General features: G+C 49.3%; 7 protein-coding genes across 7 annotated transcripts; 4 read left to right on the forward strand and 3 right to left on the reverse strand.

Moving 5' to 3' along the window:
* Window positions 1-1,235: 1,235 nt before the first annotated feature.
* Window positions 1,236-2,846, forward strand: T069G_00202 (major facilitator superfamily domain-containing protein; the record flags this gene model as incomplete). The annotated part of the gene is made up of 1 exon (XM_056167412.1): window positions 1,236-2,846. One exon carries the CDS (start codon window positions 1,236-1,238, stop codon window positions 2,844-2,846), a length of 1,611 nt encoding a protein of 536 aa, XP_056032728.1.
* Window positions 2,847-3,213: 367 nt separating this feature from the next.
* On the reverse strand, window positions 3,214-4,715 carry T069G_00203 (FMN-dependent dehydrogenase domain-containing protein; the record flags this gene model as incomplete). Its single annotated transcript, XM_056167413.1, has 5 exons — window positions 3,214-3,483; window positions 3,539-3,650; window positions 3,719-4,441; window positions 4,498-4,549; window positions 4,601-4,715. 5 exons carry the CDS (start codon window positions 4,713-4,715, stop codon window positions 3,214-3,216), a joined length of 1,272 nt encoding a protein of 423 aa, XP_056032729.1.
* A 2,007-nt stretch (window positions 4,716-6,722) lies between these two features.
* T069G_00204 (sugar transporter domain-containing protein) lies at window positions 6,723-8,532 on the forward strand (the record flags this gene model as incomplete). The annotated part of the gene is made up of 4 exons (XM_056167414.1): window positions 6,723-6,892; window positions 6,958-7,914; window positions 7,977-8,210; window positions 8,268-8,532. The coding sequence occupies 4 exons, from the start codon at window positions 6,723-6,725 to the stop codon at window positions 8,530-8,532; spliced, it is 1,626 nt and encodes a 541-aa protein (XP_056032730.1).
* Window positions 8,533-9,352: 820 nt separating this feature from the next.
* On the forward strand, window positions 9,353-10,348 carry T069G_00205 (uncharacterized protein; the record flags this gene model as incomplete). The annotated part of the gene is made up of 1 exon (XM_056167415.1): window positions 9,353-10,348. The coding sequence occupies one exon, from the start codon at window positions 9,353-9,355 to the stop codon at window positions 10,346-10,348; it is 996 nt and encodes a 331-aa protein (XP_056032731.1).
* Window positions 10,349-10,638: 290 nt separating this feature from the next.
* T069G_00206 (uncharacterized protein) lies at window positions 10,639-12,100 on the reverse strand (the record flags this gene model as incomplete). The annotated part of the gene is made up of 8 exons (XM_056167416.1): window positions 10,639-10,938; window positions 11,011-11,140; window positions 11,192-11,257; window positions 11,323-11,377; window positions 11,432-11,568; window positions 11,630-11,801; window positions 11,871-11,898; window positions 11,948-12,100. The coding sequence occupies 8 exons, from the start codon at window positions 12,098-12,100 to the stop codon at window positions 10,639-10,641; spliced, it is 1,041 nt and encodes a 346-aa protein (XP_056032732.1).
* Window positions 12,101-12,981: 881 nt separating this feature from the next.
* On the forward strand, window positions 12,982-14,070 carry T069G_00207 (hem-containing dehydratase domain-containing protein; the record flags this gene model as incomplete). Its single annotated transcript, XM_056167417.1, has 1 exon — window positions 12,982-14,070. One exon carries the CDS (start codon window positions 12,982-12,984, stop codon window positions 14,068-14,070), a length of 1,089 nt encoding a protein of 362 aa, XP_056032733.1.
* Window positions 14,071-15,134: 1,064 nt separating this feature from the next.
* T069G_00208 (phosphoenolpyruvate phosphomutase domain-containing protein) lies at window positions 15,135-15,971 on the reverse strand (the record flags this gene model as incomplete). Its single annotated transcript, XM_056167418.1, has 1 exon — window positions 15,135-15,971. The coding sequence occupies one exon, from the start codon at window positions 15,969-15,971 to the stop codon at window positions 15,135-15,137; it is 837 nt and encodes a 278-aa protein (XP_056032734.1).
* Window positions 15,972-17,124: the final 1,153 nt, after the last annotated feature.

A 17,124-nucleotide genomic window follows, 5' to 3' on the forward strand; every position in this document is an offset into this window, starting at 1 on the left:
CTGTCATCCGCTTGCTGGGGATCGTTATGAGAAGATCCAGGCGCAGTCGATGAGCATCTAGAAGGCGGCATTATATCTGGGGTAGCGGAACTTGCCGCATGTCGATCCTGGCCTCGCATCAGCATCACCACTTACACCCAGCTTCATTGTAACAGCATTACCAACCACCTCGCAGACCATTCCTATCTCACACGTCATAGAATACTGAGACGGCCAATTGGAGAGTTTCAGGTATACTGACTTGTTCGTTACAGGCGCCCACGCTTGTATCTGCTCTGAGGTGAGAGAGCCATGGCTTTTCGGCCCTCGAGATAGAAGTATCGCTAGCCATTGGCTGCTGATTTATCACAGGGGGTAAATATGGTGGCTCAACACTTTGCGAACCAAAGGAGCTGGATTAAAAGCAAAGAGTGTTCGCCGGGAGTCACTGGCCCAGCCTCTTTTTGACAGACGCACTCATTGAATACACTTGCAGATCTTCAGACTTTGGTCCTAATGCTGGTTAAAAAGATGCATTCCACAATTCATCTATAAATAGATCGGTTTTACGGAATTGACTAAGGCTTTGAGGCTTGGAGAAGGGCATGGCCTTCATTTACACACTTTCCACAATAGCACATCTCGCTCCAGATATATCTCTTCTCATCTGCAGTAGAAGAGGGCCTAAGTTACACAATGTCAAAGCTCAGAGGGAGAGTGACTCATCGATGTGAAGATTTCAGTAATCCCAGAAAGATGCGTAACGTCAAGATCTTAGGAAGAGATTCGCTAGCCGTGGGCGTGTGCCTCAATGTCTCGAACTGCGTCAATCATGTCCGGTCGTACTGACTGTAATACAAAAGCCAGGTTTTCGTATTATTCCCTATCATAAGCCATATTACTTCTGTCTCACCTCGGGGAACAACTAACCCGCAAGACATGTCTTAGATGATTGTGTGCCCAACATGACGGATTCTATGTGCTCATTTCCGCGATCTGCGGTTCTTGTCTGGCACTCCCTTGCCTTGACTCTCCTAGAAGACACTCTATCTTGGCGTAATATTCCTAGTGAGAGGAGAGCAGGAAAGAGGCGAAGTTTACAAATTACTTATATGTATCCTTCCTTTCTCCTTTTCCATCACCCCGCGAGCGTTGTCATATACGCATCGCTATGAAAGAGATCTTTCCGAGGTCTCTTTGATCGACTCAATCATCATCCAACCAGTTATCAAGAGCAAAGAGGAAACCGATCAGCCATGCCTGCAGCTGACAAGCATCCAGAGGCTGTCCCAGGCACAGTTCACCTCGTCAACCTCGCAGGAGCCACTGCGAGCGGCAAGGTCGAGCTTGTGCCTCGCCCAAGCGATGACCCAGAGGACCCTCTTAATTGGAGTCGCCGACGAAAATACCTGGCCGTAGCCATGGTGAATATTTACACCATGGGTATAGCAATCTGTTTCACACTACAGAATTCCGTTCTGGCCGACATCACCCATGACACGGGCATCTCCACGGAACATCTCGTTCAAGCTACGGGAGTCACGTTCCTTGTTTGTGGCTGGGGTTGTCTTGTGACACAACCTCTTGCTTTGACGTACGGCCGTCGCGGGATGTACCTGATATCGATGCTCATTACAGTTCCTTTGATGGTATGGGCGGCATACTCGACTTCAACTGGTGAATGGTACGCCCACCGCATTCTCTTCGGGCTGGTCAATTCTCCCATCGAAGCTCTACCTGAAGTGAGCATCCCCGACATCTTTTTTGCCCATGAGCGGGGGGCATGGATGTCAGTCTACGTCTTCACGTTATTCGGCTTCAGTTTCGTGTCTCCTCTTGTGGCGGGCTTCTTCACCGAGGCATATGGATGGCGATGGACTATGAATCTCGGCGCCATCGTTGCCGCCGCATCGTTTGTTATCCTCTTCTTTTTCATGGAGGAGACAATGTACTTCCGACCAACTCTTGAGGGCTTGGAAGATGAGACTCGGCAAATAGACGAAAAGGCTACAGAGCCTCGAGCAAGCATGGTGGAGAAAAAGGCCGAACAGAATGTCGCAGACCAGAAAACAGGCACTTCATACAAGAAGAAAACTTACATTGAGAGGCTGAAGCTCTTTGTCAGGATGGAGGGACGGCCAACAAAGACGCAAATGTTCAAGTCCATGGTGCGACCCGTTGCCATTCTTTTTCAGTTTCCAAGCGTTGCCTGGGTTGGGCTCATCTACGGAATCAGTCTCTCGTGGTACAACGTCATCAATGCCACAGTGAGCCCCATCCTGAGTTCGCCGCCGTACAGCTGGTCTACTGGGGCCGTCGGCCTCATCTACGTCGGCCCTTTTATCGGAGCTGCCCTTGGAAGCATCTGGGCCGGTCACATTGCTGACCGACTCACTCTTATACTCGCACGCCGTAACAAGGGCATTCGCGAACCAGAGCAAAGACTGTGGCCCCTGGCTCTCGCGGGTATTCTCTCCTGCATCGGCCTCATCGTCTGGGGCGTCGGTGCTGCTCACGGGGCCCACTGGGCGGTTTTGGCCGTTGGTCTCGGCATCCTAATCTTTAGCTGCGTTGCTGGCAGCTCCATTGTGCTGTCGTACAATATCGATTGCTTCAAGGATATGAGTGGAGAGAGCACGGTGTCTGTTATCATTGTCCGCAACACGCTTGGGTTTGCCATTTCCTACGGCATCACACCTTGGTATACTAACATGGGTTTGCAAAACTGCTTCATCATGGCGGGCTTTCTCTCACTGGGCTGCGTGAGCACCTTTTTGTTTATGATATGGAAGGGCAAGTCGCTTCGCCGACGATGTGCCAAGAGGTACTGGAGTTATGCCGAGAAGGGCCTTCATGCTGCAAATTAGGGAGCTGCGAGGAGTGCGTGATTTACCTATCACTACAGTCAAATGGTTTCAACGGTACAGTTGATAGATAAGTGATTGAATACAGATGCATAACTCCTAAGCATGCTTGGCAATGGCAGTGTAAAAGTGGTTCTCACCCGTTCATGCACCGTACCTTGCTTAGTGGTTGCGTCACAATTGGCTGATGATCGAGCAAGGATTAAAGATGCGAGTCAGGCGATATTCTTACACAAGGTTTTTAGAAATATCTTGGCGACTTTCAATTGACAAATCTATTCTGTTCTATGCTAAGTACTCGTATCTACCAAAAGTAAACAGCTGCTAGTAGTACCGTAGAAATATTTCCTAATAGAGTAACCCTCAGATCTTAGATCGCAGAGTGCTCGGCAATCAAGTTGGATGAGTTAGGCAGAGAGTCGATGCAGCTGCGGTTAATCTCATCAATCTTGACAAAACCGCCAACTTCCATCAGAATGTCGAATTCCGCCAACAGACTCTTCAAGACGTGTCGCACGCCGTGCTCTCCGGCAATACTAAGGCCCCAGACCCAGAGACGGCCAATGAAGACGAATTTGGCTCCGATGGCGAGGGCCTTGAAGGCGTCGGCGGCGCTGCGAACTCCGGAATCGAACATGATCTTGCAATGACATGTTAGTTTTATGTAAGCCTAAAAGCGGATGGATGTGTCTTACGTAGATCTTGTCGCCAACGGCATCGACAATCTTCTCCAGAGCATCAAGGCTGGAGATTCCTCCGTCAACTTGTCGTCCGGCGTGGTTAGAAACAACAATGCCGTCCACACCCCTGGTAGAGATCTAAAGTCAGCTTGTCCTTTACAACATGTCAATGCGCTAAAATCCGATGCAACTCACAGTTCAACCGCCTTCTTCGCATCTTCAACATTCTGAATACCCTTCAGGCAAAATGGCCTTCCACCACTAATCCTCTTCCACTGCGCCATGGTCCACTTCATCTTCTCCCAGGTAATAGCGCGACCATGCCAGATGTTCTCATCAATCCATTTCTGGCCCGCCTCCTTTGGGTTCTTCTTCGGGTCAATTCCAGCCTCCTTGAGACGCTTTTGGAAAACAGGGTCCTGGAGACCAAGGTCGCCTGCTCCGTGATCGTGGTAGAAGGCGTAGTTTCCGGTGAAGACGTCGTTGTGACGCCAGCCGAGAGACCAGGTGTCCGTCGTCAGCATGCAAGCATCGAAGCCGTTGTCAAAGGCTCGCTGGAGCATGGAGATGCAGAGCTCATCGTCGGGACTCTGGTACAGCTGGAAGAATCGAGGCCCAGAACCGTTTGCTTTGCCGACATCTTCGATACTGTAGCTTCCAGCAGAAGACAGGCAGTACGCCAGGTTGAGCTCTTGTGCTACTTTGGCCACAGAAAGCTCTCCCGTAGGATGGTAAATGCGGTTGATGCCAATTGGTGCAAATCCAATAGGGGCAGACACGCGGTGGCCAAAGATCTCGGTTGCAGTGTCTCGCTGGTTGGTGTCAACCAACATGCGAGGGACGATGCGGTGCCGATAGAAGGCCTGTCGGTTGGAGAGATGGGTCCAAGAAAGTCCGGCATTGCAAGAAGAATAATACCTTTTGTGTTTTATTAGAGATCTCTTCGATATGATATTGTGGCCTCATCAACCTACCAGCCTCCCTGAGAAAGCTTCTCCTTGGCCAGCTTTTCAATTTCAGCCGGGTCTTGACTTGATGTTAGAAAAAGACTTATTTTGAGGGATCTTGAGAACTTGCCGGTGTTGAAGATGGGGTATTTCCCATCGTTTGTGTTCCAGAAGGATTCTCGCTGATACAGCGCCCACTGGGGAGTGGTCCTGATGGCGATGTTGGGGTTGTTGGGGTCAGACATTGTTAATAAGATGTTTTGGTCAGAAGTTAATTTGTCTGAATACTTGATTCTATTGATAGTTGGTGTTGTTGATGATGGATCTCTGAGTTTAGAGTTTATTCGAGATATGGACGATATATATATACATGTTTCTCATGTTACTGTCAATTCAGAGTTCTGACGATGACGATGCTGTTTCGCATCACCGCCGCCACAGAAACACCATCGAATCCCGAGCAAGGTCCGGTTCTGAAGACTTAAAGCCAGCTTCAACTTGGATGAAGCAAGAAACGAAGCCATCATAACGTCCACTTGACGTCAGCACGGTTAATCTTGAACCCTTTGGGATTGTAAGTATCTTAGAGTAAGCTCAAGCATATGAGACAGTATGAGGCTCAAACTAGGCAGCTACTTCACCTCCTGAACCACTTGGTGATATTCTTCGGCAAGAAATTGCCTTAAGAAGCTGGACTATTTCTATATAAGAGCTCTCCCCAGACGGATATCCGCCTCCGTGGGCTGGCTGGCGGCCATCCTCTTATAATATGTCGGTTAAATGAACTGCCTAAATGCAGGTTCCATGATCTTACCCTAGATCGCGCCGGGAAATGGAAACATCTCGGCTGTGGGGCATCTGGGGGTCAAAATCTCCGGAATAGCCTCAATGGAATCTATATATAAGGGCTGCATTCCCATCTTGAATCAAACAGCAGTTTTCAATTGCTTCCATCTCGACACTCCGAGTCATCAGCATGTATTTCTGGTGGCAATTTATCCGAAATCCAATGCAACACCTCTCTTATCTATGACATCAGCGGCTATCATGATCCGAGATCGCGACTATTCCCAAATGGGCCTACCGTTACCTTAATCATCACTGCTAAAGACTTCTCATTGGCTTCTCGAAGACTACAGTTATGCCCGTAATTTCCGGAGCTTCATCCAAGCAAATAATGCAGTTTGATTATTATGCATTGGATCATCCCTCGGTGGATTTCTTCGTTTTCTGTCATTAAAACGTCTTTTCTACGCTGACGATTCTGAAAGCAGAAATCTGCCAAAGTCGAGATGAACAATCTTGCGTCTCAATAGTTTCACCAGATGCCGGATTCTTCAAAGATGGCGGCCGCCTCTTCCCATGAAAACTTTTTGCAACTAGGGTGAGCCGTCGTGTTACAGACAACTGGAGTGATTCGAATTTTGCGTGACTCTCGCGGCCGAGATAATGTGACTTGGCACAGCTGTCGATCAGGGGACACGGACTCGGAGCTGCGCAATGCACCCTCTTCCAGCCGCTTCTTCAGCTCCGGAGGCCCATATACGAGGTCCAAATTGTGGCCATCAGACGACTCAAAACATCGTGGGCCGAGCAGAAAATTTTCAATCTTCATCCTTCAGTGGAGATCACGTTGTTCTGCGTATCTAGAATACGGCATTGCGCGTTAATGCTTGTGCAGAGTGGGCATAATAGTGGATTCGAGTGGGAACGGGAGGCTTTGACAGCGATCCGCAAGCGGCAGATGCACGGCAATCATGGCCGGACATTCCGGTGCCATGTGGATCTCTCGAGACAAATCCATGACTCGGCGTGATGTTTGCAGAGCGAAAACGGCAATGGCTGGAAGAGTATCTCCGATGAATTTCTCCGCCTCAACCTCATGATAGTAGCAGTATCGAACAGGAGATGTACGAGTACACTATAAGGATGTGCTGAGTCCCATCTGGTGATCCAAACCACGGGACCGCTTGATTATTGAAGACCGTTCTCCAGAGGCCCGCAAAGCCACCGAGATGGACGCGAGCGCACAAGCTTTTATACCCTCATGTGGGACTATCCCTATTGGAATCCCCTTTACTTGTACATTCCAAGTTATATCAGCATTACGACAGTTAGCTTTTGAAACTAGTTTATCTATCAGACATTTTCTCCTCCTTAACCCCAACTCCTGAATTCTATATTATACCAATTGTGACTCAATCAACCCAATTGGACAAGTGTAGCCAACCGCATGGTTTGCAACTAGAATCATGGGATTTTTCAAAAAACAAACTACACCTGCTGTGCAGGAACCCAAGAGGGACCATTCACCCAGCAGTGGAGGCTCTGAGTCTCGCTCATCCGAGGAAAAGGTCACTGTACTTGCTTGTGCTTTGGGAGCTGTTGCTTCCATTGGTGGTTTCATCTTCGGATATGTCAGGTAAGACACCAGAGATTCAGTGACATGTAGTTTAGTTGATTGTATCTAACTCTTGTGCCTCACAGTGGTCAAATTTCAGGCTTCTTCTTGATGCCAGACTATGCCAGCCGTTTCGGAGAGCTACAGAGCGATGGATCATACACCTTCAGCGCTGCCCGTCAGGGCACCATCGTTGGTCTCCTCTGTGTGGGCGCACTGTTTGGTGCTTTGATTGCCGGCAAGATGGCAGATACTATCGGCCGTCGACTCTCAATCTCACTGTTCTCCTTCTTCATCTGCATTGGAACCATTATCGAAATCTCTTCCTCGTACCACTGGGTTCAGTTTGCCGTTGGCCGTCTAGTCACTGGCTTGAGCATTGGAGCCCTGTCCGTCGTTGTTCCCATGTACCAGTCGGAAAGTACCCCGGCAGTCATCCGCGGTGTCATCATCTCATCGTACCAGCTGCTCATTACCCTGGGTATCTGGACAGCTGAAATGGTCAACTGGGGAACTGAGACAAAGGATTCTAGCGCCGCTTGGAGAATCCCCAACGGTCTCTCTTTTGCCTGGGCCCTGGTTCTCGGAGCTGGTATCTTGTTCCTCCCTGAAAGTCCCCGATATGCCTATGCCCGCGGCCGTGTTGATGAGGCTCGCCAGACTATTGCACGACTCTCTGGACTCTCACCCGACTCGGACATTGTCAACCACCAGATCGCCGATATTCAGGCAAAGATTGACGAGGAGAGCAAGGATGTGAATGATTTCCGTTGGACCGAGATCTTCACTGCCCCTCGCATGCTCTACCGCACAGTCCTGGGAGTTGTTCTCGGTGGAGGCCAGCAGCTTACCGGTGCCAACTTCTTCTTCTACTTTGGAACAACCGTCTTTGCCGCCACTGGTATCAGCAACAGCTACACTACTCAGATTATCCTGGGATCAGTCAACGTATTCTGCACAATCATTGGTCTCTGGGTCATTGGCCGCTACGGTCGACGCATTATTCTCATCGTTGGCGGCCTCTGGATGATGATGTGCTTCCTGTAAGTTTCCCACAATTCTACGATAGTATCAACATTGGCCACATTGCTGACAAAATTGATAGTGTGTACGCGTTCGTCGGCCACTTCGCACTCGATCACGAAAACCCCTTGAACACCCCCAAGGCTGGATCTGCTCTGGTTACATTCTCCTGTCTTGCTATTGCCGCCTTCGCCATCAGCTGGGGACCGTTGGTCTGGGCTGTTAACGCAGAGCTGTACCCTGCTCGATACCGAAGTCTCTGCATGGGTATCGCCACTGCTTCTAACTGGTTCTGGAACTTTTTGATCTCATTCTTGTGAGTTTTAACATTTCAGAATTGTAACAGTATTGAACTAATGATTGTGATTTATAGCACTCGATTCATCACTGACGATATTGACTACTTCTACGGTCTCATCTTCGCTGGATGCTGTGCGGCCCTCGTGCTCATCGTCTTCTTCTTCGTCATCGAGTCCAAGGATCGAACACTCGAAGAGATCGACATGATGTATGTTCAGCATGTGAACCCCATTACCTCGAGCAAATGGGACTCCGCCAAGTACCGTGATGAGATGAGGAGGGGTGGCGATGCGAGAGACAACGTTCACGACCACGTTCACGAAGAAGCTGAGAAATAAAGTGATAAAATCCCATCCATCATACTGAATCACTGTCCGATTGGGCAGTGCTCATAGCATAATGTAATCTTGAACGAGAGACGATATGTACGGTATAGATAGGAGAGAGATTCGAGGCTGATGAATAGCCTGTAGCATAGCGTGTAAAATAGCGTGTAAAATAAGATATAATTGTCAATTCGTTTTTGTTGCCAATCGCATGAGCTGAGAAAACTTCTGTCTTCTTTAGACCTCCAATCATGCTTAACAACGTCTAATAGTTTGTGACTTTGTTTTTCTTTTCCCTTTCTAGCGATGAGAGGCGGCTAAAAGGCGTAATTCTGTGGGGATGGTGTGGTGATATTAACCATAAATTCGCTGCACTCTTCCGGATATCGGGCCTGAGACGGACCTGTAATTGAAGGCTCTGAATCACTTACTCACGAATCAAGTTCCTGGAGTGGCGGTTGACATTAAGTTGAGCGTTAAATAGATCAGCGATTTTCATAATGGATGAATAGTAGAGAAAGTAAATGATCAGCAATTGTGTCGCGATACTCTGTTTGTCTGTCCGGGCGTCGCGCCAAGTACGATATAGATCAGCAGCCTCCAAGAACACTAAGACAAGCTCCGGTCTTCGTCATCCCCGCACGGAGAGCGTAGCTCCAGTTCAGAACCATCGTAGTTTGCCTGTCAGACAAAATAATTCAAGCTTAGCTGAGAATAAAACCAGATCCCCTCAATCTCAACTCACTAACTGTAAACAAAACACTTCCACTGCTGAAAGACTGTAAAAATCTCACTATCAAACCACCTTTGCATCGTCCAGACATATTATACCATGGCGCCCATCCTCCTCCCTCCAAACCACCCCCCTCGCCGCTTCTACGCCGGTGGAGCACAAATCTCGGCCTTTCGTCAACTCCAAAGCCCCATTGGCTCACACGAGCCCGAAGATTGGGTTGCTTCCACAACATGCTGCCGCGGCCAAGGGAATGTTGGAATGACCCGCTTGCCTGATGGAACAATGCTTGCTGATGCCGTTGCCTCCGAGCCCGAGAAATGGCTTGGGGCCGACCATGTGGCTAAGTACGGACCGGACACAAAACTCCTCGTAAAGCTGCTTGATGCTGGGCAGCGTCTCCCTGTTCATGCACACCCTCACGTTGACTGGGCGTCGAAGCATCTCCAGAGGAAGCATGGAAAGGCCGAGGCGTGGTATATCCTCATGCCGGGATCCGTCTGGCTCGGCTTGACCGAAGATGTCGACCCCAAGGAACTGCTGCAAATCGTACAGGAGGAGAGAGGTACTGAGTTGCTGGACCGAATGCATAAAATCGACGTTGAGCCCCACCAGACCGTCTATGTGCCTCCCGGAGTCCTTCACGCAATCGGCCCAAGCGTCTTGATGGTCGAGGTTCAGGAGCCAGAGGACTTGTCTGTCCTGTGCGAATGGAGTGGGTTCAAAATCGATGGCAAAGCGGAAGGTCATCTTGGTCTTGGTTTCGAGACGGCGCTCACAGCTGTTGAGACAAGAGGGCGGACAAGAGAAGAAGCAATGGCATTGGTAACCGAAGCGAAAGTTGCTGAGAGCGTTTTTGTCGAAGAGTCGCACAGTTACTTCCAGTTGGAGAGAGTCATCGTCAAGGGGCAGAGTCGATGCCGGCGCGGCTTTGCTATTCTGGTTGTTCTCCAAGGCAATGTGACTTTAAAGACTGATTCTTCCGAACTTTCAATTCTAAAAAGAGGGTCAACGGTGGTTATTGCGCATGAGGACGGGGAGTTTACTTTGGAGAGTGAGGATGCAGATGTTGCTATTGCCCGACCACCTCAGTAAAGATGTTTTCTATGTCATATAGAGGTTGTGGTCGTAGGCCATAAAATAGATGCTCATGCGAGTCCTTAAGAGAGTCAGCTCCCAAACAGCATATGGTAATGATAAATCTCCAATTTATTTATCCTTGACTTCGGTCGTCTCGGACCTGGCAATAATCGTGGCGGCTCTAAACCGTCTTTCATCACCATATCTACAAGTTATTTTCTCACATCTGAGTAATAATGCGGTTGGTTGAAGTCAATTCTCCGGCATCCAGTCGGATTTTATTAAAATTGAACCTTCATTCCAGACTATCGAGACTCATAGCCTCGAGACTCCGCATCCCGACTCGCTGCGTCGGCATCTTGGCCAACAATGTGCTCTTCACTGCCGTCATCAATCGTCGTCCAGCCAGTCTTGTGCGCTCGCCCATCTTTTCCTAGTCTCTCCAGGCGGTTACTCTGCTGCCCAATCGTGACGAGCCCGGGTCCTGAGCCTGTTTCACCAGACTGGTTACTCTTACTCTTTGAGCCACGAGATGAAATCACGGAAGCCTTCTTTGTCATCCACGGGCCAAGGATCGGTGCGTTTACGGCGATAATGGCGACGAACTGACAAAAGTATTCTAATTAGCAACCTGAAAAATACGTTATCCGAATAGTTAGAAAGGGAATTGGACTAACTGTCTCTCGGATTGACCAGATGGTTCCGAGGTTGATGGACGACACATCTTTTAAGCAGAGAATACACCGCAAGAGTGTCGCAATAATGATAAAAATGCCCATGCACAACCAAAGCGCACAAAGGATTTTCCTACAACATGATTAGATATGTTTAGGGGCTGATTCGTGTCGACGAGCATACCGCATCAGGGGCATTTGCACTCTCCAGAGCAGTGGGAGTGGGATGGTCAATATCATCAGATCGGTCCTGGATCGCCACGATACCGGTCAGTTACTAGTTGTGTAGTAGCAGAGGGAATAAATGGACCGTACGTAACGTTGGTAACGACCAGTGCCAGGTAGTTTGGAATGTTCAAAGCGCAAGCATCTATCTGCAGTTAGGCGACGCTGATCTCACATGGATGACGACCTGGCAACATACCTCCTGGATAAGGATATACTTGCCAATTCTTGTGAATAGGCAAGCACTTCGTCAACATTACGATGACTGTTGACACATAGCCCGCAACGCAAATTCCCGAAGTGATGTTAACAAGTTGCATTTGTCGTAAATCAAGCCTGTCATCCCCCATTAGTTGTCTCTTCGCAGCGACACTGTCAGGGGCTATTGACAACTCACGTCAATCTCCGAAAGAGGAAGAGCATGCATGACTTTAAGCACCAAATCATCGTTACATATAGAATCCATCCGGCGAATAAGCATTTGCTGCCGATGACGATTCGTCTCGTTTCTTCTGGCGTCAAGCTGAGGGCTATCTCGTCGTTGATACCGGTAATCGAACCATATTGGCCTAAACAATTGTCGAGCCTCGTTAATACCGTTACACTATTGGACAATGGGTCGCGTTCGATGGCAATACCTATCAGCTCAAGCATGCACAGCTCTCCCTATCATCATGTTAGTCAATTATTGTAAACGCAGGCGAAGATAACGTACGGTCCAAAAGAAAATGGCAATCACGGCAAAGTAATCATCTCCCTCCCAGTCCCAGCCAACTATCGAACATCTAACGGCAATGCGCGCGAGAATAATCAGAGTTCCAATGGCATACTCTGTCCACGCTTCAACCTGGAATGGTGTTGCTGGCATGATGTCGTCCAAAACCACCCGGAAGCCTTCTCATCATATTACGAAATATTCAGCACCATCGTCGAGTTCAGGATCTGCTCTCCCATTTCTGGGATCCAAGATTCTCAAATACTCGTACTTGAAATGCACAGGCCAATTCTCCCCTGAAAGATTTGTGGTTAGATTCAACGACTAGCCAAGGGGACCAAGCTATGGTGACAGCGAAGCGACGAGCCATACCCTCACGGGTTTAATACTAAATGGCCGGGAGACGAACTACCATTTTGCCAAATGCGGAGTATGTAATAAACCTATTACCTGTCAGCGATTGAATGGCTCAATGCTGAGAGGAAAAAAATAGTCCTCCCTGGAAACTCCATTGCCGATGGCACGCTGCTGCAGGGATGGGTGCCAACAGCAAGGGCCTCAGCTTGCCACGACCGACGCCCTCAAAGCTAGAGATGCCTGATGCTCGACGCCCCGTATGCCTAAATGAGATATAGATAACCAAAGAGACTAAGTGTTGGAGAGGCCTGCATTGAAACCCCAAGACCCATATCTGCTGCATCTAATGATGCATGCCAAGATGGGCAACTATTTGCCATGGTCTGGACAACTCCTTTTCTGCTGGCTTATCCCATTGAAGGAATTTGTACAGCATGTTCATCTTCACCATGATCATGGGATGCGTTTAGTCCGGGGTAGTACGAGTACATGTGTTACTCAATGATCCAAAGTGGTATCCGGCTGTTCATAAAACTCCCCAATGCTCCTTTTCCTCTGCATTTCTCCGCCATGCTCTGCAACCTACCTTATGTCATTACTGTTCCTGAACGAAATTCCGTTTCGCAAAAAGCTGACGTTGCCGAGCCACCGCTATCACCGATCAAACGACGATCAAGATGACCCTCGTTACGGCAATCCCGGAGCATTTGCAGGTTGAACGAACCATTCCAGCTTCTACGCCTGCAAACTACGAGCCTCCTTTCCCTGCATACAGCGCCCAGTTCGCCAAGGATGTCTCAAGTTTGGTAATGGTCGTTATTGGTGCCCAGTTCCCTAGCAAGACGGGGAAAGAAGAGGCTGCCATTTCCAAGGTGAACTCATTTTTGACATTTGCTGGTGAAGATGGAGAGGAAGTCATTGGGCCAGCATTTTCGGAATGGGCGGCTGTGACTGACCCCAAGGGCTATTACAATATCACTGCTCTTGCTTATTGGAAAAGCGAAGAGGTATATCAGAAATGGACAACAAAATCTGGCTTTCAGTCCTGGTGGGAAAGCCTTGATACACAGGAACAAGAGAATGGCTGGTTCCTCGAAGTCTTCTTCCCAACCATGGACAGGTTCGAGACAGTGTTTTCCAGCGGTGAGATTCCCGAGGGGGCAGCTGAAATGCGAGATGGAGTCGTCGGACCTATCAAGGAGCACGTCTACTGGGGAAGCATGCGAGATCGTCTAGCAGCTGCGCAGACAGACGCCCTCAAAGGCGAGGAGTTCCTCAAGGCCCCTACAGAACAGGCACCAAACGGAAATCTGTCTCGGAGGATCCGAGTCCCAGGCAAGAAGAACCTGGCTATCATCCGCTCAGGCCAAGACTGGGCCGACACGGCACCTGAGGAGCGGAAGCTGTACGTCAAGACGATGCATCCTGTGCTCGAGGTAGGGATGAACTTTCTCCGCGATCGCGGAGACGAGGTTGGCTGTTATAGCTGCCGCTTCATGGACATTATCGATCCCATCACGAGAAGTGCAGACAAAGACCGCACCTTTGGGCTGGCGTTTTTTGACGAGCTTGCCTCTCTTGAGAAATGGAGCAGGGAGCATCCCACACACCTGGCCATCTTTGGTGGATTTCTCAAGTACGCGGCTCAGCTGAACAATGTCATTACGCTCCGCCTATTTCACGAGGTGCTAGTGGTCAAGCCAGAGCAGCAGCTGTTTGAGTACGTCGGATGTCATCCGGAGACGGGGATGCTGGTTGCGAAATGATACTATTTGCACACGAGACGGCTTGCTCCGCAGACTAGGAAAACCGGCATTTGGTCCCCGGCCTTGGTAGTGCGTTGTAACGTCAGCGGCAACGTTTTCATATCTACACGTTGCAGTTTCAATCTTGAAGTAGGTTTTTGCGAAGGACTGTCCTGAATTAGCAGTAAACTATTTCCTGAAGTGATAGAAAGTGACATGTCAGCTCAATCACCGCGTAGACTCTACCCGTATAAGTAGGACGGCAGAAGTGTTGGGGTCCCCTAGGTCTAAGAATGGATCGACGGCTACCTTTAACCTTGGTGCTGACCTATATCGAACAAGCTTGAAAATAGCCCCGGCAAGGGCCGCTGGAAACAAGCAAAAGCACTGCGTATACCCGATACCGCCAAAATGTGGGCATGTATGTGCGTTTCTTTGACGCGAAATGAATACGAAGGCAGATCCACTGGCTTTGGTAAGGGCTTTGAGTATATTTACTTGACATTGTTGCTTCTCCGTGGATGATCGAGGATTATGTGTATAATAGAATATGCGCAAAATAGGATGAATGCCATCTGCCGGAGATGATGTGTCAGATTCACGGTTTGGCTGTTGGTCGTCCCATGTTCACGTACGGAAATAAGGATCATGAGCGCGGCGATAACGAACGAATATGTGCTACATGATCAGGAAAGGAGTGCCAAGTCTTTTATCTCCTCATTGCAAAAATGGTCACTACGCGACACTTTTTGTTGGGTCATCAGAAACCCTTTAACAGCGTAGTTGGATCACGAACTTGCAGCGCAGCATCTGGCCTTGAGTCAGGCGCTGGGTCTTATTCTGTTCCACTACGGGTAGATCTAAACGGCTACAGCCGTCCGGGATTAGCCTGGGCTAGAGACTTGAGTTTGTCTGCGTCTATCACATTTGAGTTGTTGCTGAGTCGAGGTACATAGATGTTGAGTTCATATAGTATGTATTTTTGTTTCTGTTATAATGATATCAATCTGTAAAAACACAATTGATCCATCCAATGTCTAAATTACTCATCCGAACTGATTCATGTTATATGTACAATATACGGTTTATGCCAAGCCGCCACCAGAAAACATTTGCAGTGCCTTTTCCTTGGCCGCGTTCATCGCAGCGATGTATAGGCTGGGTCCAACACTGATTCTCGCAACACCAATGCTGGCCAGATCAGCTGTGGTGAGAGAGCCAGGCTGTCCAGACAACATAACGGCAACCTTGCCATCTAACTCCTTGACAAGTGTCTTGATGGTCTCGCTGGACAAGCCATTGGGACCACCGAAGAAGAAAACTGATGTGGCACCAGCTGCAAGATATGCCTTGCCACGCTTGACAGCCTCAGCTACCCGAGCTTCGAGGCTCAGATCAGGAGATTCCAGACGGAAAATATCAGATCGAGCGTTGATGACAAAATCGGGGGCACCGGCGTCTTTGGCGGCATCGAAAGCACGCTTGAGCCGGGCAACTTGGTCCTCAAGCTTGTAGAGGGAGCCGGAGATGCCCTTACCGAAACCAGCGGAAGGGATGCTATCTTCAAGGTTGGCTCCAGCAGCGCCGTATTCTACGGCAGCGGTGACGACAGCTGTGATAAGATCCCCGTACCCGTCCTGGAGATCGACGGAAAGAGGAAGGCCCGCCTGTTCTGCGAGGGGGGCAATTCGAGAGATGGCTTCGAGGTTTTGCACCATGGTGAGTTCTTCATCTTGAATGCCAAGACTGGCAGCAATGGCCCATGATGCTGTTGCCAATGCCTTGACGGGCTTGGAGGCTCCTGAGTTTAGAGAGACAATGGCATTGAGAGATGAGAGGTCCCAGATGTTGGAGAGCACGAGAGGCGAGCCAGGCTTGTGAAGAGCCTTGAGGGTCTGAGCTGATTGGTTGACTGAAGCCATTATTGTTGTTGACGTGTGTTGCAGATAGGATGGGATAGGATGACTTGACTTGTTATGAATGAGATGGGAATGTTAGACGAGGAGAACGAGGAGCAAAAGGGTGGCCTATATACTTTCGAGCGTGAATTTGAGGCATCAACTGAAAACACAGGCATCGGGTCATCAATGCCAAACTAACGCGCAAAGTTACCCAACTTCTGGAGCAATGGGCAACAAGCAACGCCGCGCTACACCATACAATACCAATAGCAACACTAGGCGGTTGTCACTTGAAGGGCGGAGTTAGCGGATTCGGGCACAAAGAAACGATCCGGCGCCAGCCGCAGGCCGAACCCAAGCATGCACTCAATGCAAGGCGCCCCATAGATTCACGGCTGGCAATGCGCTTCGATTCGTTGCGAGTCCTCCGTGGCGTTTCTTCAACAGCGCACTTTGGTACGTGGAACGCAAATCGCTCGTACACGTATGGTTTGGGGAGCAGCCCTGAAGTAAGGTACCAACCACTGGATGGAGGCAACACACATGTCCGCTGCCGTAGCCTGATGATTTGGCCATCGTCTTTGAGGCGGTTCTCCGGGATGGAGTCCGGGTGGTTCGGCTGTTGATGGCGGTTACGGAGCAACAACCAATGGAGGGGTGGTTTAGTTTGGGAGCAACGTGATTGGAAGTTTGGAGTGGATGACGGTTGAGTTTGAGCTGGCAGAGAGAAGTAATCGCCAAATGACTAATGTGGCGCTGCGGGCGGAGGATGGGCAAACAGGTTCCTCTTTGGAGAAAGAAAATGTGTTATACTTGCGTGAGTCCGAGTATTCTCTCTCGTATGGAAGGGTTGCTTCTAAGGGTTCAGAGAGACGTAGATGGGCCGATGCACTTATACAGCCGGTGTAAGGCCTTGGGCGTAATCAAAATTGCTGCGAGGTTTCCAGATCGGGTATTCCTACCTTATTCGGCCTAAGGGCCTGGCGGGCAATGGGGCAGAGTCTCTTGCACGACTTCTGGTAGTTGAATACGGTAGCTGGAGAGAAGATGAACCGCGTCTTGACATTGCTTGTGAATCTTACAGTTAACGGGCGCAGAGGCCTTTTAAAGCGTGCCTGGATTACTGAACATTCGGTTTACAGCCAGGACGAGATAGCTCACTTTTCTGTCGTAT

Source organism: Trichoderma breve, chromosome 1, assembly GCF_028502605.1.
Source record: "Trichoderma breve strain T069 chromosome 1, whole genome shotgun sequence".
NCBI classification, from domain to species: Eukaryota; Fungi; Ascomycota; class Sordariomycetes; order Hypocreales; family Hypocreaceae; genus Trichoderma; species Trichoderma breve.